At 42.5% G+C, this 27,004-nt stretch overlaps 1 protein-coding gene across 1 annotated transcript; it reads right to left on the bottom strand.

The window, feature by feature from the left end:
- Window positions 1-26,338, bottom strand: PITPNA (phosphatidylinositol transfer protein alpha). The gene is made up of 12 exons (XM_075439992.1): window positions 26,177-26,338; window positions 20,842-20,872; window positions 15,166-15,311; window positions 14,489-14,580; window positions 10,736-10,743; window positions 9,751-9,825; window positions 9,268-9,351; window positions 7,807-7,884; window positions 6,564-6,674; window positions 4,847-4,969; window positions 4,041-4,110; window positions 1-2,732 (listed from the first exon to the last, which is right to left on the bottom strand). Exons 1-11 carry the CDS (start codon window positions 26,194-26,196, stop codon window positions 4,063-4,065), a joined length of 816 nt encoding a protein of 271 aa, XP_075296107.1. The 5' UTR covers window positions 26,197-26,338; the 3' UTR covers window positions 1-2,732; window positions 4,041-4,062.
- Window positions 26,339-27,004: the final 666 nt, after the last annotated feature.

The following is a 27,004-nucleotide window of genomic DNA, read 5'->3' on the forward strand; positions in this document are numbered from 1 at the left end:
CTCTGTCTAGTATTTTATTAGATTTCGTTTCCAATATGCCTGTATTGGAAGGTTGAGGAGACAAAAAAAGGCACAAACTCACATTTAAAGAAACAACGAGATAACCTAACCCGTCCTACAAAGTGTGTGTCGCCAACGGAAAGAGCACGATGAACCGAGGGGGACGCGGCGGGGTGAACCCAGAGGGGTGCGGAGCTGGGGGACGAGCGGCCCCGCCAGCGAACCGGTCTGACCCAGGCTGCGGCCCGGAGCCTGCCTCCGGCCCCCCGAAACCCACCCAGCATGGGTTGGCCAGGGGGTGACCGCAGAACCATGGCCCTAGAAGAGAGCAAGGGCCCAGCACCAGCCCCTCGGCAGCCGGCGGGGTGAGGGGCTCTCACCAGAGCTACGCTCGCCGGCAGGAACCAAGCATCGAGACTGAACGGTCTTTATAGGATTTGTCTATCCCAAGGCTGAGGGATGCTTTCACTTTGGATTGAATTGGAAGGAAAGCAAGCAAGGGGCATGGAGGGGGGGAGTATTCAGGCTGGAATTCCTGCAATTTCCCCCCCCCCCAGTTTTTCCACTAATCAGGAAAGCTTTCTGTAAAAGCTCTTACTCTGAAATCAGAGGATCAGAAAAGGATTGCATGGTGGAATGTTACAATCTGCTTCCACAGCGATTAGTGTCATTGGATAGAAAACCCCTTGGATAACACAAATCGAAAGAACAAGTGTGCTATACGTATTCTCAGGTTGTCCTCAAGTGTAAGAATCCCTCAAAATGTAACCGACAAACATGAACAGAAGTCAGTGCATAAATTCTCAGTTAAAAATACTTGAAACTGAAAGATCTATAAGTAGGGCCTACACTCCTAGAATACTTCTTGAACAGCTATAGACACCATGAAACATCCTGGTCCCAAATAGCCTCGCAGATTAAAATTTAGTTTCTTCACCTATTTCACAATCAATTTGTTTTACTTCTGCCTGGTGAGATTGCTAAAAAATCCCTCAAACCCAACCCCCACCCCACAAAACCGTCAGAGGTCACTGAGAAGAGCCTGCCGGAGTTACTGGTACAAATCAGAGCTTATTGCACTTAGACATGAGTAAGGCAAAATAACAAACTAAAAATAAAGGGATAAACTGCCCCCTCCCCAGAAACCAGACGCCATCCTCTTCCTCTAGAGCATGCCTCATCTTCCCTCGCATTGAAAACAGTTCCGACCCCAGCACAGACCTGTTCCCACATGGCATGGGATCATTGCAGGATCTCCTGCTTGCAGGAATGTGAAGGGCTGAAGGAGTCGGATGTATTGCAGAATGCCAAAAAGACTCCTCAAAAGTGGCGATACACCCACAACTGTGTTTGGCATCCAGTATTTTGTGTTAGTGTCACCAAATACAGAAGTGGAAAATAGAATGATTACTACTAGGAAAAAAAAAAAAAAAAACAAAAACAAACATTGGGCTTTAGGCATAAGCAAATAATTTTTTTTTCTCATATGTATTTAATAAAGCAGCATCTCTTTGATTCTGTTCTGCTTATTTGATTGTCTAAAGCTGATATCAACATAAGGATAGTTACAGTAAGTATTTGAGTTCATTAAATAACCCGAGATCTTTACATTGTTTAACAGTATCCTTTGTGATTTATAATAACTGACAGATATCCTAGAAAACAACTGCAGGTCTTTATAAGTTGCTTTTTTACAGCATGAAAGTAGATATTTTAGTCAGTCTCGCAATGGGAGGAGTATTATTGCTGAGCAGAGCCACCAACCCAGGCACCTGGAAGTAATCAGATACCAAGACTTTACTTGTGCACCAGCTTTTGCTACATTCCAATTTGGGAGAATCACATTATTATTAGTCAAAATAATTTTAGCTTTGTAAGTTACGGGAAGTCTCAGTAAATAAAGAACCAGGAAGTTGCAACATATGTCAAGCAACTTCTTATAATGAATTTGTAAGATTGACGCACACAGCTGGAGGACAACGTAGCTACATGGGCCAAAGGGACCACATACCACTAAATTGAAACTCCACAGTTATGTGCTGAAGGCCCTACCATGGGGACACTGAATGCAGCTTCTGTGCAGTCTTTAATTTGTGTGCGCTAAGACAGAACAAAGTAATGCCGTGCAGAAGCCACATTATCACGATTCATTGCAGACCAAGAACTATATCTGGCTACTCCTGATTCTGTGATTCAGATTACATGCCATGAAGTTTCTTACCCTGGGAGCAAGGGTTAGACCATAGCATTTTGTGGAATAGTTTTGCACTCTAAAATACCGACAGTTTCCCTCTCCAAACAGACATTCAAAGAATGGTGAAGGGCTGGGCAGGAAATAAAGGTGGCAGTTTATCCCACTTGGAAAAAAAAACAAAAAGAAAAAAGTCACCACATCACAAGACTATTTTAAGCTAAAAATGTCACTTGGAAATCAAACAGGGCCACATGGAAATTGGTCTGAACACAATGAAAAAAAAAAAGGAGGGAGGAGTCGTAAATACAGTGATCTCTAAGTCACACGTCTCCAAGGAGCTACCTCCTTCACATATGTGCTAACACTGGAGTGCTTAGTACCAGACGGTCTATTTGCTCACAATATTAAGGGGCATCTAGAAATAGCTATGGGAGATTTAAAATCGCCTGCCGATTGGATATAGAAAGGCTTGATCCAGAGATGGTCCGTCAGTCAAGAGTGTGGATTCCCTGGGCCTTCCTGATGACTGTCTTGCAAACTAGAAGAGAAAACAGGAAAACATTTTAGAACCACTGTGGAAGAGCAGTGTGCCAAAAGAAGTGTCAGACTCAACCTTCAGAAAGCAAATGTGAGACACACTGTCACCAGCACAGACAATACACCACTGCATCATTACACTTCAGCACTAATCCAAAGCAGAATTTCCAACTTAGTCTAAAAATTACAAACAGAAATTGCAATTTAATCTACCAAGTCCAGAGGCTACAATACAATTGAGAAGATTACCAACTCCTTTCACTCAGAACTAGAGTAAATGTGAATGAAGAGGAAACTACAATGGTTTAAGCTGCATTAAAAAATTAATATGTATCTGTCAGAAGACACCCCTTCAGACACTCTCTCACCTTGTGTTCCTGACTCTCCACCAAACAGCCAGCAGATAACAGAGGACAAGCAGAGGTAAACAGTCCTTGATAAGGCTGTGGTTCTGCCCCACCCCATTCATTCCAAGGATAGCTAGGATGGTATTTTACTGGCCTAGAAAAGCTGTGGCTAGTAACTTGGACTTCTCCACATAAATGGACAATCTCTCTCACTTTCTTACTTCCCTAATATTACGCCACATTTTTGTACTGTGTTTAAGAAAAATCCACCAAAACCACACCCCAAACTGACGTGCACAATTTAACAGAATAAGGTTCAACATTCTCAGCACTGCTTACACATTATCATCCAGCATGCCATCTAGAATACAGCCCAGGGATTTGAGCAACCAAGGCAAATTCACATATGCTTTGCAATATGATAGTTCCTCCCCTGCCACGTTAGCATATTCATAATGAAACAGATCAAAAACAAGTCAAAAGCTTTACAATTGTCATTACTGCTTCTCCTGCAATATGTAAGTGTTGCTCCACGCCTTGGCCCATTAGTAAATACTGTTAACAAACAATGCAAGAAATACATTCCAAATGTATTTGCAAGGAATTTTCAATTTTCAAATATATTCTAAGTATTTGCAGGTCCAGCTTACTCTTTCAGAACTGACAAAAGTTTCTCTGCAAGTTACAGAAAGTAACACATTATAGAAATAAGAACAGCAGTGAAGTCTACAAAATGTTCTAACACATTTTTCTTACACTTTTCACTCAAACATTTCTTGGAATAGTTCTGAAACACAACAGTAAACCCATGCGTTAACCTGTCAGCGAAACGAGTTCACTATAAAAACAATACCACATATTTGCCTGTCAGAAGCTATGGACGGGATCATTTCTCACCCAACTGCATTTTTTTCTCCTAAACAGAGCAATACAGAATTTTGTCAAACTCTTTGGATACCTACAGTGCACCAGAATGAAGTCATGTTAGTCATCTGCAGCCGTCATTCCTTTCACTGGATCTTTTTCTCTCATCTGAAAGAGAAAAAACACTATTGAAGTACTGATTCTCACATGGTATTATCTCAAAATTTATTCGTACAGAAAGCTGCCTCCTTTTTGTATGACACTGATTATACCTGACCATCCCAAATCAGTTCTTGTGAATATGCACATGCAGGCACCATTTTTAGTTAAGCCTCAGGTCTGTTAGGGATCTGGAACCATTATCCAAAGGGCAGAGTGTACATGAAATTATAATGAAATATCCTGAGGCATGAAGGAAGAGAAGGGTGCAGTGCAGGACACAAATCGTGGAACAATGTACTCGTTATTACCGAATTCGTGTTTTTCATAGGAAGAACCCTGTTACATACCCCCTACTACCTGCTTGTAATACTTAGTGCTAAAAATTCTTTTACTGAACTGGTTTTTGGAAACTAATGAGGCCAAAAATGACCATTCAGCTTTGGGTAAAAGCTAACAGAAGATATTAAAGTATTAAATGAATCACTGCCACTCATACACTCATTATCTGTCATTTAATACATTTATTGGCTCAACAACAAACAGAAGAAGTCCATAATGATTAGAAGGAGATGCCAGCACAACGGAGTCATAGCCAATCATTCAAAGCACAAGCAGCATGACCTAAATAGCAGAAGGACAATACACACTATGCTATGACAATGCAGCAGTCTTTCCTCTCTCTGCTGCGCTGGATAGAAACAGCTTCTCACACAACCCACACCTGCCCTGCTTTTCCACTGACCTCATCCAGCTGTCTCTTGGTCTCCTCCTCCATCCTACGAATGTCCTCCATAGTCAGATCAACCCACTTATCAAGCCAGCAAAAGAGCTGCCGATGGAAGTTTGTGAAGAGACGCTTTTCTTGCTGCAAAAGGAGGAGGAATACAACATACAAGCAAGCTTACTCACAGGGCAATTAATATGGATCTAAACGGATCATAACAATTTTCAGAGATGTGTACACTGAAGAACCAGCTCCATCACCCGCTTTTCTATACAGCTGCCACAATTGGAAACTGGAGATAACTAATTTTTATTCTTTCAACAGAATATCTAGAACCTTGAATCCCCAGAGAAATACATTTTTTTTCAAGCCTAAACAGCAGCCTGCACACTGCACTGAAAGAATCAGTGAATCCTTTAGTAATTTCCTTTGATTTGACAGTATTGTTCTGACTGAATAAAGTGCTCCAGGTTGGGTTTACTTAGAGTGTGGTAGTTGGCCTGAAGGTGCACAAAAAAGGAGAAATAGAATAAAAGTATTTTCAAAATAATCCTTGACTTGCTAAAAGCTGGAGGCTAGCAAATGTAAAGGGTTGACAGGCACCTATCTTGCTTTTTTCTTTTGCAGTGACCTAAAAAAAGCCTCAACTTGTTTTCCACAGGTTAAAACCTTTCAGCAGAGGTAACTAAGCTACTTCGAGTGAGAAGCAATTTATTTCCATTTTATAGGAGATAAGCTAGCCAAAATCATTATATTAGGTTATCATTAAGAAAGGACACTTCAGTTTTACCAATTATGGCTTCACATCTGATAACTTGCTCTCATCAAAAGCAGCTCAACTACTTTGACGCAAATGCATAGCTGAAGAGACACTCATAAAAAGAAAGGGATTCAAGACACTGCTTTGTTCAGGGCTTTTGCTACAGGTATTTGAAATTCTGCAGCAGCATGGTCATCGCCCATCAGAGTTCTCTTTAGATTATATCACCAGAGAATTGCTTTTGCAGAAGCAGCACTGTAGTTTGTCAGTATTAACCACTGAGAAGTCTCCATGATCTGAAGTCATAGGCATTTTATGAACATGGCATTGCCTGGAAAACTGCACATACTGAGTACAGGGTCTAACATCCTGCTACAGGTCACGGGTTATGAACTCTGCCACAGGAAAAGCTCTTTTCAGGATACCAGTTACTCATGTTTTAAATTAATGAAGTTTGCCACCATCTGCTTGTTTTTCTACACAGGTTTTTCAAGCAGCAGACTGGGAGAGGAAAACATGACTAGAGCTCTAGGACTTGCCAGAAAGATCCTCAGCTCATTAGGATCAGATGACTGAAGCTATCTCCCCACAAAAACATGTCTGGGCCCAGACCAGAATAACCCTAGTACACATGCATCATCTCATCATTCACAAATCAACTACCAAACGACTGCAGTTCTCAGGCTGATCTATTAAATAATGCAAAACAGCAGTTTACCTTCATACATTAGAGTGAAAACGGTTCAACAGCCAATTCACAGAATGATCAGCCAGCCCCGCCCTCGGATTAACAGGAAATTGAATTGCAGTATATCAGGCAGAGGCCTTGACTGCATTGCCTGTGGTGACATGACTGGGTTTCAAGTTAGTATCTCAAAGCAGGATATGCTATTAGAAGAAGCTGAGGTGCTAAGGCAGATGGGAGATGAAACGTGCCTCATTGCCACATCTCTCTCCATCAACGAGCTCACTTACCTTCTGTATAAAATTCTCAACTTTATTTTGCAGACCCCACCACTTGAACTTGACTGTTACCAGTTTGTAAGCACACATGTATGGACAATCTGTCTGTTTCCCCAGCTCCTTCTGCAAAGATACAAAGATATTCACATCGGAGCGCAGGTCAAATGTCTTCAGGAAAGCAGCTCCTTTAGTGGTAACTATGAAGTCTTTCCACAATTCCTCACAATCATCTTGCATCCTTACACCTTACGTATCTTTTATCGACAAGTTTTGTCACATCTTTGCTCACCCCTTTTTCCTGGGTATTTAAGAGCATGATGAAAACAGACCCTAGGTCCCTCCACAGATGCCTTCCCTCCATTTTGAGAATGGACCATTGCTTCCTCTCCTCAGTTCTCCATTTTTTTCTTCCACTAAATTTATGCCTTTCAGTATCTTCACTGTTATGCCATGGATACTCAGTTTCCTTAAAGGCCTTTTGACAAAGTCCCTATCTAAACCATTTTGGAAATAGATTCTATCATCTGAGTCATGCACATAGTTATCAAGCCTTAAAGAAAATTCCACAAGGTTTGTAAGGTGAACTTCCCTGCTTGCTTTTACATAAGCAGTATCTACTATTCCCAAGTGGATTGTATCAACCCCAGCTTCTACTAAGTTTGCTTGTTACAGATCTGACTTGCACACCCGTAGCTCCCCAGATCCCATTCAGGGTCCCTTTTAAAGACTGGTATCATATTTGCACTTCTAGAGTCTTCAGATTCCAAGGATTTAAGTGAAAGGTTAAACACTGCTGCTCATAACTCAGCTATTTCATCCTGGAATTCTCCTGGGTGAACCCTTGGGCTGAACATCAGACAGCTCTGGTGATTTCTTGGAACTCATTCTATCTATTTGTACCAAACTCTTCCATTTCACAGAATCACAGACTGGTAGGGGTTGGAAGGGACCTCTGTGGGTCATCTAGTGCAACCCTCCTGCCAAAGCAGGGTCACCTAGAGCAGGCTGCACAGGACCTTGTCCAGGCGGGTCTTGAATATCTCCAGAGAAGGAGAATCCACAACCTCCCTGGGCAATCTGTTCCAGTGCTCCGTTACTTTTCCTTTAACTTCAGAACAGCTCACCACCTAAGTTCTGCGTTTCCTTCTACAGAAGAGAATCAAATGTTTTACATACATCTCTGTGGCTCCAAGCCCCAGTATCTATACTTCAGTCATGCAAGCTGATACAGTTCCTGAACTCATGCGACACACACCTTCCAGTTCGGACCTAGAGGTCCACGTCCAGTCTTGACAGATTTAAATTTTGCTGGATCTTCTTCTGCCTTGTAATCCTATTGGATAGACACACAAGATTAAACACAAATTATCCTACTGTTACCCAGCTGCTCACTGTCACAAAGGATTTATTTTTCTGGTGGTCAAAGACTAACCTCTGACTGCCTTCTCAAGAGCTACTGTTTTCAGACTTCAACATTAGGTCAGGCACTCTTCAATGAAACATATTTCTCCCCCCTGTGCTGTGTCCTAAACCTATGTGAAGAAGTGGTAACAAACTGATATGACCTTTGTAAGGACTCCTTTGGGGTAAGACTATCAGAAGATCTGTAAACCATTGGGATAGTTTTGCTGTAACCACTCCTTTGGGAGCTAAACACTGCTGCTGCAGGAAACAGCTATGCTCTCTGGAGCTGTGGCATCCAGTATTTGTCACAGCACTGTATCAGTACGATGCTCACATACTGCATACTAGAAGACTAGTACAGTCAAACTCGCAGCACCACCAAAAAGAAAGAGGCATCTCTTAGGGTTATGCGCCCTATTGCACAGCAAATGATTTGCAGCATTCCCTTCCTGCATCTTTGATTAAGACTGGAGTGTGTACTCTACTCCTACCCTTAATTCAATTAAAATTAAAACAAACTGAATTCATCATCAGTTTAGTGCCAAAAGTGATCAATTAGTAGCATCTCCTTCTGATGTCTTCTGCTCCAGGTGAATTCTCCTTGCTCTCTGACAGCGTTTAATTCAGAGCAGTTTGTATTTGCAGATACAGCTTAGTACCTGCCTAACCTATTGGAATCAGATGCTACTCATGTTTTACCAACTCATCTTTATTGGAAAGAAAAGCTAAAATAAGTACTAGCTCTGTTTTAATACCCAAGGCCAAGTTCAAAAACAGGTAAATTAGCCATATTTGAATGGTATCAGAAATACTAAGTGGGGAAAATCAAACAACATTCCGTTTTTATATAGTTGGATTTTTTTCCCCAGTACAGTACATAAACTTCCCTTAGTTTCTTACAGCAACTGTAGTGATTCTTAGAACGAAGTATTAGCTACACGATTTCAAGATACACTTGTGAAGCCATGGGTCAGGTTCAAAAAGGAGGCAGTTTAAAAAAGATCCTGTATGGAAAAGGCAGTGCCATCTCTTGTTATTCAAGCATTATCCTGCAGCACTGCAGAACTACATACATACACTGTTACATGCACTGTAAGGCTAAGCAACACACTTTACAGACAGCCTTGACATAGCTTTTTAAAGAGCTCTTCCTCTAGCTTGCTTAAACACTTTTAAGGAAAGCCTTTCCTCCTCTTTCCACCCTCTCCTTTGTCCTGTTACCTATGACTGTCCCTGGGAACACAGTTTGTACATTATCCCTCTGTCAGCACAAGGCCTCCCACACTAGGGAGCTCTTACCCACCTACCATACCTTGGGAAGCACTTGACTCCGATCAGCAATGTCTATATAAATAGCTTCTACATTCTTCCATACATCTGGCTCCAGTTTATGAACCTGCAGTGAAAGTACAAGACTAATGTAAATAATGCAGCTACAGAACACTCCCATTTCAATACAGTAAAAAAAAAAGAGAGATGGACATGCAGACACCCAGTGTTCCCCTTCCACATACAGAGAGACAGAGAGGACACACCACGGTAAAAACACAATACCACATCTTCCAAAGAGGCAAAGGTGCTCAAGGTGCTCACACAGAAGTGTTTGGGGCACAATTTTATTCAGCATACACGAGAAGCCAACAGGAGGAAGTCTCTGCCTTGCTAGTGGGATAACCATTTCAAATCCAGGAACACAGTGCAATAGACAGTTCCACACAGCAATTCTCTAATCTAGCATAGAAAGCAGCATTGTGACATTAAAGAGCTGAATAAAACACACAACACAAGTACTTACATTCTCTTGTGTTCCAAGATCTGATTTATGCCAGGTTTCAATTTTGATCAGGAAGTCATCCTTCATATACTCATTCTGTCATTAAAATAAAGCTTCCTGTTATTCTTTGGATACATAACTTGTCTTCTTATTAGCTAGATAAGCAGTAGGAAAGTCATCTCAAAGAATTATAACTTCATTGGGGTTTAACTTAGGGAACTTCAGAATTATCTGTAAACACATCATTGCTTTCAGAAAAATTGCTCAGTAAATATGCAAGATGAAATAAACCACAAGCTGTTCACTGAAAAAACATAAATTCCATTGTTTTAGTGAAACATTTGGAGTTTATAAATAGTTTTTTCTCTAAGGGACAATATCTGCCACTCTATTTAGAGTTTAGAAGGGGTAACATAAGCTAACTAGGCAGAAATTGTCTTTTCAAAGAGATTATTGATCTAGCACTGAATACCTATTTGGATGCAACTCTTCAAATGAACAACAATATTAAACTAGTGTGTTGAGAGCTTTTGACACTGGAAAGCGAAAAAATAAGAAGCACAGTTCTGCCAAGTAAGCAAAAAACTTTCCATTTCTCATTATTACTGTGAGTAGAAAAGGACTTCCAAAGGTAACCCTATCCTCCCTCAAGGGAGTAGAAACAAAAGCCCAAGCGAATGCAACACTCAGCACGTAAAAAGGAAATATCAAATTCAGAAGACAGATTACTCAAAGGGACATAACAGTATGAGCTAACTTTCTTTTAATCAGTTTATCTAGGCAATGGTACATTCCCATGTGTAATGCTGAGCACTGCTCCAGCAAAGAAAGATCTCTGTTCCTAGTTACAAAGCGTTTGTGGATATGCCACAGTTGGTAAGCGGGTTTAATCTACATGATCTTACAATGACAAAAGCTCTGGGTGCAAAGAGCTTCTTATACCCAGAATGCTTCATTTCAGACATTACTCATGATTCCATAGATCATCAGTAAAAACAATACTTACTGTAATAACTGGTCCAAGAAATCAAAACATGAAAAGAAAGAGATACAGTACTTTAGTGAAAAAAGAATGTACAGCAGCCATCACCCTCCTCCCCCTATCAGCAAAATAGGGACAACTTCAGCTTCTCAGGGGACTGCTGATACTACTGAGGAAAAAACCCTAGAAGCCGATAAAAAACAGCTAACGTCACCCCCTTCTCCTCTGGAAATTCTCAGAAACCCAGAGGAGCAGCAATTAATTATGTACTGCACTTCTGCTCTCTGGACTCCAGCCAGCTGGATGAGAAGATGGAATAAGTATGTTCAGCTGACGGCATTTTACCAATCCTTTCTCAGCTTGCAGATAAGAAACCTCTCAGTAGTTCTGAAGCAAACACATGCTGGATTTTGGGCCAGTGCAGATCTCATTGCTCCTGCATGCAGTAACCAGACCCTCTGCATCTCTACTGCTCATGGTAACTAAACTCCTTGGATAGTAAGGCTCAATTATTCAACACAGAAAAGCAATTAAAGATCCTGTAACAGTCAGCATCTGTCCTACCTGAGCCATCAGAGTACATTAGCAATCCTACTTTAAGAATCACGATATCTGAAGCTAGAGTTGAACTTTGCTGGTTTGTTCTGAAGCTTAACCTGAAGGCTTTACCAAGAAGCAATTTTGTTTTAAAGGTACTATTACAATTTGTGAGTTTCCTATACAACACCCTGTAGACTGTACCATCCCTTACCACCGATCATGCACATCCAGCTACCTTAATTGCCTACTGCTGGGCCTTGGACTGCTCTAAACTCCTAACAATTTGAAAATTCCTTTTCACAGCACTTACAGAAGCCTAATTATTTAGACTGACTTGATGGGGTGGAGGGAGAACGCAAGCAAGCAGAGCTGAAGCTAATTTTTAAAAAGCTGACTTTCACCTCAAAGCACATTTCATTATTTCTGCAAGAAGGAGTTTTTTCCTGCTAGTCCACACAAAATACTGAATAAACCAGTAGTAATTATAAAACAGAGTCTTCCCACCTTGCCATGACAAACTGCTCTTCCATGACTATGCAGCTGCCTTCAAACAGGTTTCCTCACCTTCCTAATTTCTTCTCTGTGGGGAAGGGTCCTCATTTGTAAAGCAAAATAATCTCTTTAGAAATGTCCATTAAAATGTAGATGTTCAACTTGCTACAAATTACGGCCTGCATTTGAGGTGTTACAGCAGCAACTCCTACACATTTCAGCTGCAGTTACAGCTTCTCAATTTCTTGACATTTGGCCACAGGCATCTCATGCTGACATCCAGAAGAGTGGAACACATGTCAAATTGCTTTTCTAAAAACACTTAAGCAACATTAATATTTAAGTCAGACTGCAGAAAAGAACCAAGAACACTGTTCTCCTTGGCACCAGCTCACTGTTCTAACTCTTAGGCAACCCTCACTTCATTTTTACTGTAGAAGTTGTAAATGCATACAACAACAATCTCACAGTTCACACTCTTGAAGGAGCAAAGCAGGACTTCCATTTAAAGTACGTTAAGACCAACATATTACAGCACAAACAAACATGCAGAATTGCAGGAAGTTTAAGCTAGGCATTTAAATTGCCTCAACCTAGAGTGCTTCTTTAATACTGTTATAGAACATGCATATTAAAGTAATAATTGAGCTTTTCAGAGTAGATATAGGGAAATGTAAGAAGGATAATCTCATATAATTAAAAAAATACCATGATGCACTATTAACTAAAAGTACTGCTTTAATCAAACTTAAAAGGCTCTATGCGATAGCTGATATGCAAGTAAGCAGCACGCTAGTAACACCTTGGTACAGGAGGACACAGGCAGAAGTACCACAAACTCCTCCACAGTCAAACCAGGTTGAGTTCTTCGTGTGTACCCGGCTCTTAAGTTTCAAACTGTTGTGCAAGGACTGAAAGCCAGCATGGAATTTTATGTTGCACAAAGATTCACATGAGGCCAAGTCGTCTCACATACGACCAAAATATCTGAGCACGCCCCAGAGTAAAATGATAATGCACAAGGCAGCCTACACCACATCCATGGGTTCTTCCCTCCCACCCAATACTAGCAAGGGAAGGTTTCAGCAAGTTTTCTGAGCTTTTCTTGATTCACGTCAGGCTGGCAGATTCTCTAAACAGATTTGTCAGCCTCCGCATAAAAACTGCCTTCTGCTCCGACCCCCACAACAAAGCACTTTCTATCTCATATTATATTGGTGTTTATTACAGTTGAGGATTTTTTTGTTTGTTTGTTATGTTATCATTTCTAGCATACCAAAATCTGAAATTTCTTTGAGTGTGTTGGAAAGTCTTGTACCTGATTTTAGCGTCACATTTTTCTCACTTAAGCAGAACGTTAGCATCGTGCAAGTGAAAGATAAGCAGCTAAGAGCGACAAAACAAGTTGACTCCATATCTTGGGTTCAGAAATTGTGGAGAAGAAAAAGAGAAGCAGGAGGTTATACCTAGGCATTATGTCTAACAAAACCTACTGGAGTCAACTTAGTCAGATCTGTTTCCACAATTTAAAGAATTAATGCAACTGTCTGTGTTTAAACCAGTTCAGTGTACATGGAAATAAACTAGACCTTTACTAGCAAATTTAAGTAATACACAGCCAGAAAACTGCATAAACAAGAAAGGTTTTAAATAACTTTGTTTCAGCATCTTGAATTATGTGACACATTAAAAACTTTTTCTGCAGTTGATGATGACAGTATCTGAATTTTGTATTTGAAATATCCATTCCACTAGATTGCTGCATGTAATTTCACATGCTGAAGTAACATTATGCTCCCCTGCTGCAAAGCTTTTTTCTTCTTTTAAAACACTTATTTTAAAATTCTCTTAAGTAAATTGTTGAAAAATAAATTTTTCTATATTGAGTTTCAGGAACAGTTGGAATTTTAAAGTTTACAGTTCCCATAGCAACTGTGCCACTACCAAATTGCAGAAAATGTATCCTTCAAAGATACAAACAGCACAAAACACAACCAAAAATACTTCTGGCATAATTTTGGAGGCAAAGTCAAATTTGCAGTTCCTACAGCAACAAAGACCAGAAAAATAGTAGTCATTAAACATTGTGGCTGATAACTTCAGTGAGTAAATAAGATACTAAACACTCCTGTAGAAGATGAGCTTGATATTATTTCTCCACTTTGCACAGTTTCCAGAGCCTCACCCTAAATGTTACAGATTGATTCATTTTCCACTTGTTGGATGGGATCTGGGTATCTGTGTCAAGTCCCCAACCCAGAAGCAACTGTAGCATTACCTGTTCAACCTTCACTAACCTGGGACATCGCAGTTGAGGAAATATCAATCGTGTAACACTGTTGCTCCCAAACTGCACCACGCAAGAGGCAACCAGGATCTTCCCTGTTCCTATCTTTCATCTTCCATTTTTTCTCCTCATCAGGCTATGCTGCACTTGAGTACATAAAATCATACCTCATACATTCATTTCACGGGTATTACACATCTGTTCCTCTAGCAGCACTAACATCTGTTTCTTGGTCTGGTCTTTTCCACCGTCATTCATTAGCAGCACAACAGACAAGGGCATTTCTTTTAACTCCACAGCACTGTATTTTGCTTTTCCTGACCACAGAAAGGGCTTAGAGAACATAAATCTAAGGTAAGAGCTGAAACAGTTTCCCTACTGGTTGCCTCCTTCATTACCCCCTCCTGCCCCAAGAAACCAAAAAGCCAGCAACCAAAAATCCTTCCCCACGCACTCACCAGTTCTGCAGTATGGATAGGCATTCCATGCTTTTTCATGTATATTCAGAGCTCCTTCAGGGGCCAGCATCCTCACAAATGTTGGCACTTTGCTGCAGAATTTGGAAATAGGAAGAAAGCACTGATAAGAACTACATGTAACGAGAGCTATGGTCCAGACACTCTGAGACAGGCAGAATACAATCTGGAACACAGATGCTAGCATCTTGCATATGTGCACATTTGTGGAACTGGTGGGGTTCTCCCCACGCCCAGTACAATGATTTCTAGAGACCGCTGAATTGGAAAGGTTAACCTAAACTTTCTTTACATAATGAAAGGAAAGAAAAAAAAGTAGTTAAAAAAAAAGGAGGAGGCTGAAAACAGGTTGAAATCTAGGAGGCATTTTCCTCTTTAGCCAAATTCAAGTATCAAAATACTGGGTAACAGGACCCTATTTGCTTTGAAAGGCTCAGAGCCAGATTTTCTTGGGACAACAGCCATGCTTATAGGGGCACATAGGTGTACCAGTGATGTTCACTTCCAGCTGCACCATGTGCCAGCTGCTGTTACACTCCTGTCTTACCTCCACAGCTATGTGTGATTCACACTGTCGCTGTAACCCTACTGCATCTTCCTCCAGTTCTTCTGGCCCTAGGAACCTTGCCCGACTCTGGGAATAAAAATATTTCACATACCTCTGTAAGTGGTAGATCTTGTGTGTGTACTGCCCACGCTCTCCATCTCTTTCGTAAGGTTCGTTCACCAGGACCTCCACTCCTTCGCCTCCACCAGTTTCATTTTTACTGGCTTCTGCCACAGAATACAGCTGTCCCACTTGATACTAGAGAAGTTAAAGACACGTTACTGTGATAGCTATAATTTAGCAGAAGTAATAACTTTACCAGAAGTAGTCATGGATAAATTTATTATCTGGGGAGAGGGCTGAGAAAAGGACATCCACTTGTGTGTCCAGATAAGCAGCTCATTTAATTTCATTTTGATATAGAAAGCTTGAGCAGTAGTTAGGAGGAAAGCACTGCCAGTAAGATAGTTACCTTTAACCCTTAAATTTCAAGCTCCAAACCAACACAAATTGAGGAGAAAGTAAAACGATTAAAGGAGCATCAGGACAACATTTAAAGAAAATGCAGGAGACCTCAGGCATACAGTAGCAAAATCCATTGGTTTTCAATCTTTTTGGCCCACAGGTGTCTCGATTGTTCAGGTCAAATGGACACTGCCAGTCCTTCAGTACTTCATCCAGAAGAATCCCAAAGAACTTCACATGAAGTGAAATGGCAGCATTATTTCCCAGAAATCACTCAAACTACTTCATACTATATAATCTCTTTCATAAGAAGCATGCCCAGGTGTTTCACAGGGAAGAGCAGAGGAAAATCAAAACTATGAGCAAACCAGAACATTGTTCTCTGCAGAAGATGTAAATATGAATACACTCTTGCCACTGGTAGCTAAAAAAGAGGACGCAGAGCTCAAAAGAAATATGATCAAATGAAGAAAATACACACAGGCCTCTGAGGCAAAGTTAGATGAGCAGACAAGGTTTGAGGACGAAGAAGTTAGAGCACTGAAAGTGAGCAAAACAGCAACAGTTGCCAAAGGCATGACAGTGAGGCAGTCTGGAAGGGTAATCCACAAAGTGCTAGGCATCAAAAGTGCAATGATAAACAAAAAAACCAACCCTAAAACCACCCAAAACTCCAAAACATAACTACAAAGCAATGGAACATTGTTTGGGCCTTCTTCCTTTTCCCCAGCACAGGGCTGCGCATCAGAATCAGGAACGGCACTTACCACTCCCTACACTGAAATTCAGGCTGAAAAAAGTGGAATACTGCTCAGAGCTGACAACCCAGAAATTCTTCACTGGACTGGTCCATCTCCAGCAACAAAGGAAGATTTCTACAGTGGTTAAATTTTGTCTTCAGAGTACCCAAAATAAAAACAGTATCCAAGCTCTGTGGTGTTTTGTACCATCTGGTACTAACAAAGACCAAGAAAACATTCATTCCTGTTGGAAGAGTAGTAGACGGTAAGTCAAAGTAACAAAGCTAGATGTCCTGGCCTCAGTTAATGTGGGACAGGGCAAAAGGCATACCAGAGAGATTTAAACAAGTGCTCTATACCATCTCAGGTTCAACACATAGGCATATTAAGTAAGCCTGACTACCTGTTAGACTATCCCTAGCCAAACAAACAAACCAAAATGAAACAAACAGTGAAAGTAATCTACAAGTAAAGCAATCTACAGACCACTTTTGAGCTAAGAGCAACAGTTCTGCTGGTTCTCTCCTGCAGGTACTGGCCCAGGTTATATGAGGACCCCTCACTTGGCTGGACACTTCCTGCGCTGTCACCAGCGGATTGGGTTTCAGTCTGGATTTTGGGCTGCGATACAGCTCCCTGCCTTCTGACATTTCACACACTCCACTGCTTTCCTTACGACTCCCAACGGATGACCCATCCAAAACAAAACACTCACCTGCCTCCAGAAGAACAAATCATGAGAGTTGTGAAATCCTAGAAGCAAGCTGATTTAGTAGAGTAAGAGCCACATGTACGCTCATAGAGACGAGAGCTTATCATGAGTTTGGCCACTACAGCGTAGGAGGGGAGGACTGAATGGCTTTGACTACTTCACAGCAAGTCTCAGGACAGGTCTCCAGGGCTGCAGACTAATTCCTCTTAGTAACAGTCTCTCATTCATTCCTTCCCCCTTTTAAATCGTGGGTCAAAGTTCAGACACTAAGAGGATAAGCCCTTTGGTTTGGCATCTTCACCATTTAATCTTCCCTGTTATTTCTGATCCTTTAATCGCATTGATAAAAGAGGAAAAGGCCCAAATAAAACTGTCCCAATGAACAAATCCCACAGCATCTGCCTCCAAAAGTTAACAGAAAAACAGATTCTAGCTCCATGAAGCCCAAAGCTTCAGGCAGACCCATCCTCGCAGACCTGAGAGCTCCCCAAAACCTCCTTCTCTTCTGCAGGAAGTTATCCCTCTTGATCTGTGCCAGAACACGGCTCATACAGCTGAGGGCACACCTTCATCACAACAAATTTCTTTCAGAAGGCCTGAACTCAATGTAGCCATCTTCAAGAACAGTTATTCTCCTGAAAGCAGCTTTGAACAGAATTAATAAACAAGAATCTTTTGTGTTTGGCAAGCTCCTTGCCATGTGAGAGGAACAAAGAGGCAGCACAGAACGTGTACACACAGCTCTAATCCATACCAGCATCTCAAAGTGGCAGCTGGCAAGACACCCACACAGCCACTCAAGTCCACGCTCTCCAAGTTGGCACTGTGCAACGTGATGTTGGTCGGAGTACAAGAGTAAAGGTTAGCACCCAAGATACAACAAGTTTTTTTTCTTTTTGGTCCCTGCAGTGTGACCACGTATAAAACAACACAGGAGTTCAGCTTGCAGCCTGCACTTGTGCAGGACCACGTTTTGGCAGAGTTTCCTAGTAGAAGACAGTCTGCTACAGTCTAACTCCTACATTTCAGCCTTCATGTTTTAGTCATCACCAGGGCTTCTCCTCCACGGTTTCGTTCCCATCTTAGCAGTTATTTGGCTAACTATTCAGCGCCGATCTCTTTATTCATCAAGTCACACCTCCCCAATGTCCCCCTGATCACCAGTTTTCTCTTCAATTCTTTACTATTGGTTAAGCTCCATTTGCTAGGGATGAGGGGACTGAACAAGGAACCCCAAATACATCTGTGTCAGAATGATGCAGAACACTCCCTGAGCCCTATTACAATGCCTCAAAGCCACAATTAATTTTGTTCTCCAAGTTACACACTGACATCAGACTTCTGTCAGCAATTTACACGCTGAAGGCATGAACTCTTAAGTCTTTGAGCAAAAATTCCCCGTATTAAAGTGAAATCAGAAGTCCTCTTGCTAGTCAGAGATGCTTAATGAGCAGCTACACAGTCAAGAGCCACAAAAAATGTCCAGAGCCCTAATCAGAGATTTGTGCACAAGGAAATCCTTTACAGCAAGGAAGTTGTAACAGCTGTTTTGTAGTACAGACAGCAGTGTGGTAACCAAGTGATGCATAGATGTGTCAGCATCTTTCCACACAAGAAGAGGGATGAAGCAATACACAAACTTCAAGCAACAATCATCCTTTAAGTCAATGCTGGAAGTAACCTTTCTTCTTAACCATACCTTTAAAACTACCATATCACAGAAGTACATATGCAAAGCTAAGTGAACTTAAGAATTCTTTCCACTTTGGGAACTTTTTCCTGAAATCTGGCCCATCACATGAGAACCACCAGGCCTTGAAAAGGGGCATCATTCATGGGACATGGTGCCAATACGCAAGTTTGAGGAGAAATTAAGTTTGGTCAAGCTGGCAGCCTATCCACAATGCAAGCACATTAAGTTGCTCTCGCTAGTATTTTCGTTCCTTCTCTTCTAATGATGTGTATTTGTTCTTCACTTGATAAGACTTTTCAGTAGGTTACTCAACTCTCTGGAACTCCTCCGACCCAGAGGAAAGGAATACACCTTCTGAAATAGCTGACCCCATGGCATCCTTAGACAAGGAGGTTGCTGGAGACGAACAGATTTATGTACTGCCCAAAACCTCAATTTTCCACACAGGCTCAAACGTGCCTGGCACTGAACAGCCAGCCAGCGAGGGAAAAGAGCACAGCGAGGGGCTCACTTTAACTGGATGAAGGTTAATCCTAGTATCAGAGAACTCAGAAAAACCCTGTGCTGGGTTCCATCCGGTCTAACCCGCTCCAAGAAACAATCTGTATACTGATGCTTTGACTTTCTCTTTACATGGCTTCATAACTAGGACACATATCACTATGAGGCAGGGTTCCTCTTATTCCAGCTAATCGCTTCTGTTTATTGAGCTCTGGAGTACCTTACCATTTACCCATAGCTTTCTCAGACTTGCAAGTTTGCATCCTTTGCTCACTCACCAAAGCTTACCATGCTAGTCCTTTCTTTGTCAAGGACTTCCCCACACAAGTAACACTCAGGCCCAATAACAGATCCAAACATACCTGATCTAATACATTAGTCGGACTTCTGTTAAAACTGCTTGAAACAGATTCATGCAGAAAGCATACAAGCTACAGGCAAGGAGTAAGCGACAGACAGACTTTGGGCATTAACAGTCTTATTCTTGCACCAACACAGAACAAGGACCTAAAACTACTCTCTGATCAGAGGTGTAGGCTTTCCATCAGCATGTGATGCCTGTCACTGCAGACTGATCCACAGTAACAAGGAACTCAGATTAGACATTGGTTTTCTTTTATTAGTCAGCCTCACGGCTGCAGGAATACACTACATCAAGTACTAAACTGTGTTTTGTCAAAAGAGTTATAAAAGGGATATGCTTAAAACAGCACTGCCATGATCCAGCGCACCACTGTCTATGCCACAGTAGCTGCTATATTCAGGTGAAAGTAAAATGAACAAGAGTGCTGTTATCACCGCTCTCCCTAAGAGTCAGAACAAGCCCCTGATCAGAGCTCACAAACCAATGGCTTACAGTCAAGGATCACAAGAAAAAAAGTACATGCAGAAGAAGGAATCTGATACAGAAGTGCTATAGTCTCAGTGACTCAGTCATTTCAATTTCTCATTTCATCTTGCTAATATGAACATTAAAAATCCCCAAACATTTATATGGTCAGATTCTCTTCAAGAGTGCTGTTCAGTGCAGAAGGGAGGAAGGAAAGGTAAGCTGCAACCGTCAGAGAAAACAGCAGGGATCAGCCACAAACACCACACGGCTATTCCATGGCCAATTTGGTTATCAAAATCACCGTCTCTGTTATAAACTATATTACTTCTCTCAATTAGAGCTTTACCTAAACGAAAAGAAAGTTTTCTTTCTGCAAGAGCTAGAGAATACAGGTCTTAAAAAGTCCTAGGAAAGATATATCAAATCTTTCTTTTGCTATACCAGTCTCACAAAACAGAAGAAACTGTTGCTCTTTGTCTAAGAGTTTAAAACAAAAGAGTTCCAGTAAAACACACTTTGAAGGGTAATTTAGATTTGTACTAACGCTTCCTCTTCATGTTAAAAAAAGAGAGAACAATAGTATTAATCAAAAGGAAATTGTATTCTGGAACAGTCTGACATGATTTGTAATAAACACATCTGAAAGTACTTGAGTATCAGTACCCTCAGGCTTAAAGAAATTCAATTATTTGGTCAAAATAATGGTGAATGAGTAACCGCACACAGGGGTCCTGAAGACAGCTGTATCCTTCTCTTAAATTTTCCAGGTTTTGTTCATACAAACTGCTTTGATCACAAGTTTATTTACAGTCCAAAAGAAAGGAAGCAACAAGAAAAGGACTTACCTCCTCCACAGACACAGGCAGGATAACGCGGCTGAAAGGGAACACACAAACAGAAAGTTAACGCATATTCCTGCGGCTGCAAAACTTAACAAGTTCCTCACAGCAACGGCTACACAGCTCTCCTCTCCCCCCAGTATTCCAGCATCCACCTAGTGCTGGCATCCCTAGCACTCACTCTTTAGTCCCAGGACTACTGACACAATGGCCTCAAAGAGAATCTATCTATATGTGATACAGCATAATTGCAATCCTATACTCCAACTGTATAATTCTCATAGACCGTCACTGTTAATGTCTTACCAGCAGCCTACAAATCTACTCAGCATCAAAAAAGTTGCATGCTGCTTCTCACTACATCCTTTCAACAGTCACATCTCATTTCTCATCAAGTTGTTGTAGAGTGTTGCTATGTGCTTCAACAATTCTGCAGGGATCTGTGACAGCCACAAGCCATTGCACAATTTGCTTATACGTCCTATCCAGTAGGAAACAACACTAAATACAGAACTATACGGAAGCCTTTCTCAGAGCTGACTGTGAAGGAAGGTGTTGCCATTTCTAGATGAGTCACTTTTTTTTCACATTGTGGTTTCCTGAATGCCTCTTAGAAACAACTGACTGGACGACAGAGTAAAACTTGCCACAAGTCACACTGAGATTTTTTTGAAAAAGACAGGAATAAAACTAAATTCAAAGCTGATAAAAACATATGCCTGTTAAGGCCTTTAAAAATATTATATATATGTCCAAAACTACATTTGTATTTGACCTCTGCTTTCAGTAAGGATGATGTCGAAACACGGAACTAAAGTAAGATACAGATATGAAAGGGATGGGGCTACTATGGGTGGAAGAATTCACAGCTCTTTGGGAATTAGTGTTGAAGAAATTAGGATATAATGGGATCAGGGAAAAAAGTCCTCTTAATTAATAAATTAATTTTTAAAAGCAATACTGGTGAAAACTGAAATTTTTTTCTATGCTAGAGGAATGTTACCAATAAGATACCACAGGACAAACTGTAAGAGGGGCAAAAGTTGACAGATTATGCAAGATTACTTATGACACCAACACTTTCTGCTGGCTGCAAAGTACTGAAGAAAGAGCTACTGAGAACTGCAGATGAAGTTCAGTGTCAATAAAAGCAGAACAATGTACAATAGGCACTCGTTTTCCCCAAACACATGGGGTTCATGAGCACCAAATTAGCTATTGTCATCAAGTATCTTGGTGTCCTTATGGAAAAGCACCTGGAAACATCAGCTTAGCGGCAGTACAGAAATTGGAACACCATACACACACACACACAAGGCAGTTATGCCACTATAATCTCTCACGCATCAAAATCCTGAATATTGCATATAATTCTGGTCACCACATCTCAAAGAGGCTACAGAACAAGTGATGGAATGCAGAAAAGATGATCAGAGATGGGAAAAAACTTCCTCGTGGGAAGCAAGTAGTCGAGGGACTAGGCTTTTCAGCTTGGAAGAAAAAACAAGTGAAGGGTTAAGCTATGGCAGAGCGTTAGAGAGTCATGAGTGGTGCGAAACAGTGAATGAAGAAGGGACAATGACTGTGTCTTACAACAGAACAACTCAGGAAAGAATAAAAATCATTAGGCAGCAAAGTTAAGATCAATCTAGTGCACTTCTTTACATCACGTATACTTAAGTTACGGGATTCCTTGCCAAACACAAGAAGTGTAAGCAATTTTAAAATGGGATTTGATCAATTCACGGAAGCCTGTATGCCACTTACTGGTAGGATATACTGAACGACAATCATTCTGCTCACCATTTAGATACTGTTTCCTAAAAATATCTGCTAGAAGGCAAAACGTAAGAAGAGCTTTGGTCCAATTCAGTATGGTATTCCTTACATAAGGGAGAACAAAGAGAAAAAAGAAAATGGATTTCCACAGGTAAACCATGCCATCAAGCATGATATTAGGTTAGTTAACTGGACAAGACAGCAGTAAAAATGAAAAGAGGGATAGGATGATAAGCAAAGGCAAAAGACCAAGAAACAGGTAAAAAAGAATGACTTCAGAATGGAGTTCAAATATTTTTCTTTTACACAGAATCACAGAATGTTCGGAGTTGGAAGGGACCTCTGTGGGTCACCCAGTCCAACCCCCTGCCAAAGCAGGGTCACCCAGAGCAGGCTGCACAGGACCGCGTCCAGGCGGGTCTTGAATATCTCCAGAGAAGGAGACTCCTCAACCTCCCTGGGCAGCCTGGGCCAGGGCTCCGTCACCCTCAGAGGGAAGAAGTTCTTCCTCATGTTCAGACGGAACTTCCTCTGCTTCAGTTTGTGCCCGTTGCCCCTTGTCCTGTCGCTGGGCACCACTGAAAAGAGTTTGGCCTCAAACCTGGTGTAAAAAGATTGATGTAAGCTAATGAAATTTGGAGATCCGAGTATTACCTTAGAGTTCAGTGCTCATGAACAGAGAAACAGAAACACTAGTTAAATAGCTTACAATTCGTTTAGTCTAGCAAACCAAGAATGCGGGGGATGACTAACACTTATAGGTATTCAAGTGATAAAAGAGGAGGAGGGAAGACTACTCAAGAAGATCCAGAGGAAAAGCTTCACAGGAGCAGCAACGGGAACAGAGACTCCCGGATGTGGGACAGAACTTGATCAACTTATGAGAAATTATACAATGTGGTTGCCTGCCGTATCAAAGGCCTGAAAATGATGAAGAATACTTAAGGTTCCTCCCAGATTAAAATGTGCCTCAAATGACAGCAAAGTGAAGTACAGCTGCAGAGAAGGTCAGTGTCATTATCGTCACTTCACAGGAAAGGGAAGTGAGTCTCTACACTCTGATTCTCCTCAAGGTCTTCCAATGCAGCTTAAATCAAAATAGGGAGAGCAAGCAAGACCCTAGCCAGCATTCACAAACTCTGCAACTAAAAAAATACAATCAATCAAACAAATAAACAAAAACCATGCAGCTTAGCTGTAGCACGGATAAGTAGAAATGAAAGATAAATCTGAAAGACTGACAGCTTTAACATTTTATGTCCTATCACTGCATATCCATCAGTACAAGAAACTGCAGATTGTCTTACAATAAAAGATGTGACATCAGGTTTTTGATATATTGCTATATTTCTCTAACATCTCCCAAAATACCTATGGAGCACGTAATAAAACCCATTAGATTTAGTACGGAGGATGTGACAAAGGGTCACAGAGATGGAAGAATAATCTGCTTGGGTGACATGCAGTTACAGCTCACTTATATTTTTACCACCTACACCGGGTAGGCAGTAAGTACCGGTATACAGTGTTGGGGCAACCAGAACTAATAAAACAATAATGGCCAGGTCACACCAAAACAAGTAGTTTCTATGTGCCTTAAACAACTGTTTCCTGGAACACGAGATTTAGTCAAAAATCATCTCAAATAGCATGCAAAACGGGCAACTTTCACATATGACACCACAGAAGATTTATACCAGAACCAATACAGTAACACAACTCAGAACGTGCAACTCTTAGAGCTAGCTGGGAATCCCAAGAAGTCAAAAACAAATGCTCATTTCTAAAGTACAGTAGCAACCTTGACTGTCCTTAGAGCCATATACATCTTAACAAAAAAAAACAAAAAAGGGAAGAAGAGGACAATATAGCTAAAGACAAGACTTTGAAGGTTTGGTGACCCTTCTGAAACAAGGAATGGAAACCTGTAAAAAGAAACAAATTTAGGAATTCTGGTCTTTTAACCTTTAGTCTTAACATTTACACTTCACATTTTGTTTCTGGAACAGGCAGTGTAAAAGACCAGTAAATATGTTAATTTGGCAAGGTAAATGACAGCATGAAGTAAAATGACTTTTGGAAGTGATGCTCATCAAAATGATTTTTTCTTACTCTCAGAAATCTGAAAATTCAAAGTACGTATGCTCCCATCTTTGTCAGATGCCCTGCAGGAAGCATAGCTCACTGGCAAGTGAGCTGTACTGCAGTACAGGGCAAGAGACTATAAGCAGAAGCATGAAAAAAATGCATGAATGCGAATAGAAATAAACCAGAGAAGTGCTGTAAAAGTACATTAACCAACTAAATTAATAGGAAAACAATCAACGAAACAGATGTTATAGAAGAACAAGTTAATTATCTTTTCATGCACCTGCAACTAAGCACTTAGCCCAGGTTTCTGTTTGCTCTCCAGTTTAACACCACAGGAGGTAACGGTGTCTCTATGTTACAAAGACAGCTCTGCTGCTGCTCTTAAACTCTACACCCCTACTGCTGGATAAAAATAGCAAGTGTTTCAGGATTGGTAAAAAAAAAAAAAAGTTAATCAAGATTAAAGACAACTACAATGACCAGTACAGCCCTCAACATAGTTTTAATATTTAAACCCATACCATGGTCCATGATCCGGCAAAGTAATTGCTGTAAGGAGGACACTGTCATGTGGGTAAACGTGTCCAACAGGAGACCTGAAAACCCACTTTATCATTGGGATTACAGCTATCTTCTGTAAGGGGGGGGGGGGAAGCCTCTTCCGTCAGTCAAAAGAAGTTTGAAATGATAGAACGCACTTAAGAATTCAGGAAATAAAAAAGTGCAGCAGTATGCGGAGCCTGAAGACACCCAGCCAAAGCGCACCGGTCCAAAAGAGCGCACCATGTCAGCAAGCCGAGAGGAGCTGCACGCAGGGCTACGCCAGGCGATGTGACTAACAGTTACGCACACTCGCGACACATCGCCCGGCCTGCTTTCCACCCCTGCTACCCCACCGCGGGGCAGAACACCCGCGGCAGCCTCGGGAACGGCAAAGAACTCCAAGGTGAGGTTTCCACATCGCAAAATATTCCAGAGCTGCCTTATTTCTGGCACGTTCTCTCCTGATGGGGTCTCGAGTTGGAAATTGCACAGCTGGAGGAGAGGAGGGGGAGCAAACACCCCCCCATCGCCCCCCGCACAGACACACAGTGCGGAGCCGGCGGCGAGGACGCGGGGCCGGGGAGGCCGTGGGGGTGCACGAACCGGGCCGCCCGCCGCAGGGCTCCCCAAGCGGGAGCACCCGGGAGCCGCAGAGCGGGAGGCCGGCGCCCGCCGCCTGCCCCAGCGTGGGGGTGCCGCTGGCCCCGCCGCCTCCCGGGGCACCCCCGCCGCCGCCGTGACCTTCACTCCCACCCCCCCCGGCGCCGCGGCCCTCACACGGCGCTTCCCCCCCCGGCAGTGCAGGGCAAGGCCGGGCCACCCCCCGTGGCCGGTGACCGCGCCAGGCCCGGCCGAGCGCCGCCGGGGGTGCCCGGGGCACAGCCGGACGGGTGAAAGGAAGGGGGGGGGAGAGGCTCCCCGCACTCACTATTCCTTGATGAGCACCATGGCGGCCCCGCGGCGCGCCTCCCGCCCGGGCCGGCCTCGCTGAAGGTGACAGCCTCCTCCCGCCCGCTCCGCTGGACCGCGCCGGGACGGGGACGGGGACGGGGAGGGGGGGGGAGGGACGGGGGGGGCCGGGGCGGCAGGAGCAGGGGCGGGGCGTTTCTGCGGCAACGGCTGCGTCACGGCGCCACGCAGGCGTCCTTACCTCAGCGGCGCGGCGCGCGGGAGGACCTTGGCGCGGCGTGAGGGCGGGGGAGCGGGCTCGAGGCCTTCCCGCCCTCTGGGCCGGGGGGCGCGAGTGTTGCGCCCCCCCCCCCCCCCCCCCCCCCCCCCCGCCCTCAGTGCGGCGTGAGGGAAACGGGGTACCCGGCGCCCACACGCTCCCTCCTCGGGCTTTGTGGCCCGCTCGGTCAGTGACCGAAAGCCCCTCTCTCTGTGGAGGGCTGACAAACGACGCGGGTATTAACGCAGATAGCTCGGGGGCAAGTCAAGGCTGCCGTCAGGTGGGAGGAGCGTGTCTCCACCTTGGCATCAGGTCATGATTTAGTCATGATTTACGGCGTTGTCAAGTACTCTCTCGTTGTTAGTGCTGCTTCCAAGGAGCAGCCACCCGAGCTGTGATTTGCATTAAGAATAACCCCACATATTTATTAGAAGATAATTGCAAAAAACCCTTTTATGGGACCTGGACTAAATAAAACAGCTAAAGAGCACTAATTTTACTACCTTATCACTGAAATCACAGAGGGAGTATTGTCTTTATTTGATTGAAAAAGTAAGCCACCATAGATGGAGCATCACCAAGCTCAAG

The sequence above is a fragment of the Opisthocomus hoazin genome, chromosome 20, assembly GCF_030867145.1.
Source record: "Opisthocomus hoazin isolate bOpiHoa1 chromosome 20, bOpiHoa1.hap1, whole genome shotgun sequence".
NCBI classification, from domain to species: domain Eukaryota; kingdom Metazoa; phylum Chordata; class Aves; order Opisthocomiformes; family Opisthocomidae; genus Opisthocomus; species Opisthocomus hoazin.

Coding starts and splice junctions, on each gene's coding strand:
- PITPNA (XM_075439992.1), bottom strand. CDS start 26,196: ATGGTGCTCATCAAGGAATA. Junction 9,352..9,750: donor ATCTTGGAACACAAGAGAAT/GTAAGTACTTGT, acceptor CTTTCACTGCAG/GTTCATAAACTGGAGCCAGA. Junction 7,885..9,267: donor GGAGTCAAGTGCTTCCCAAG/GTATGGTAGGTG, acceptor TCTATCCAATAG/GATTACAAGGCAGAAGAAGA.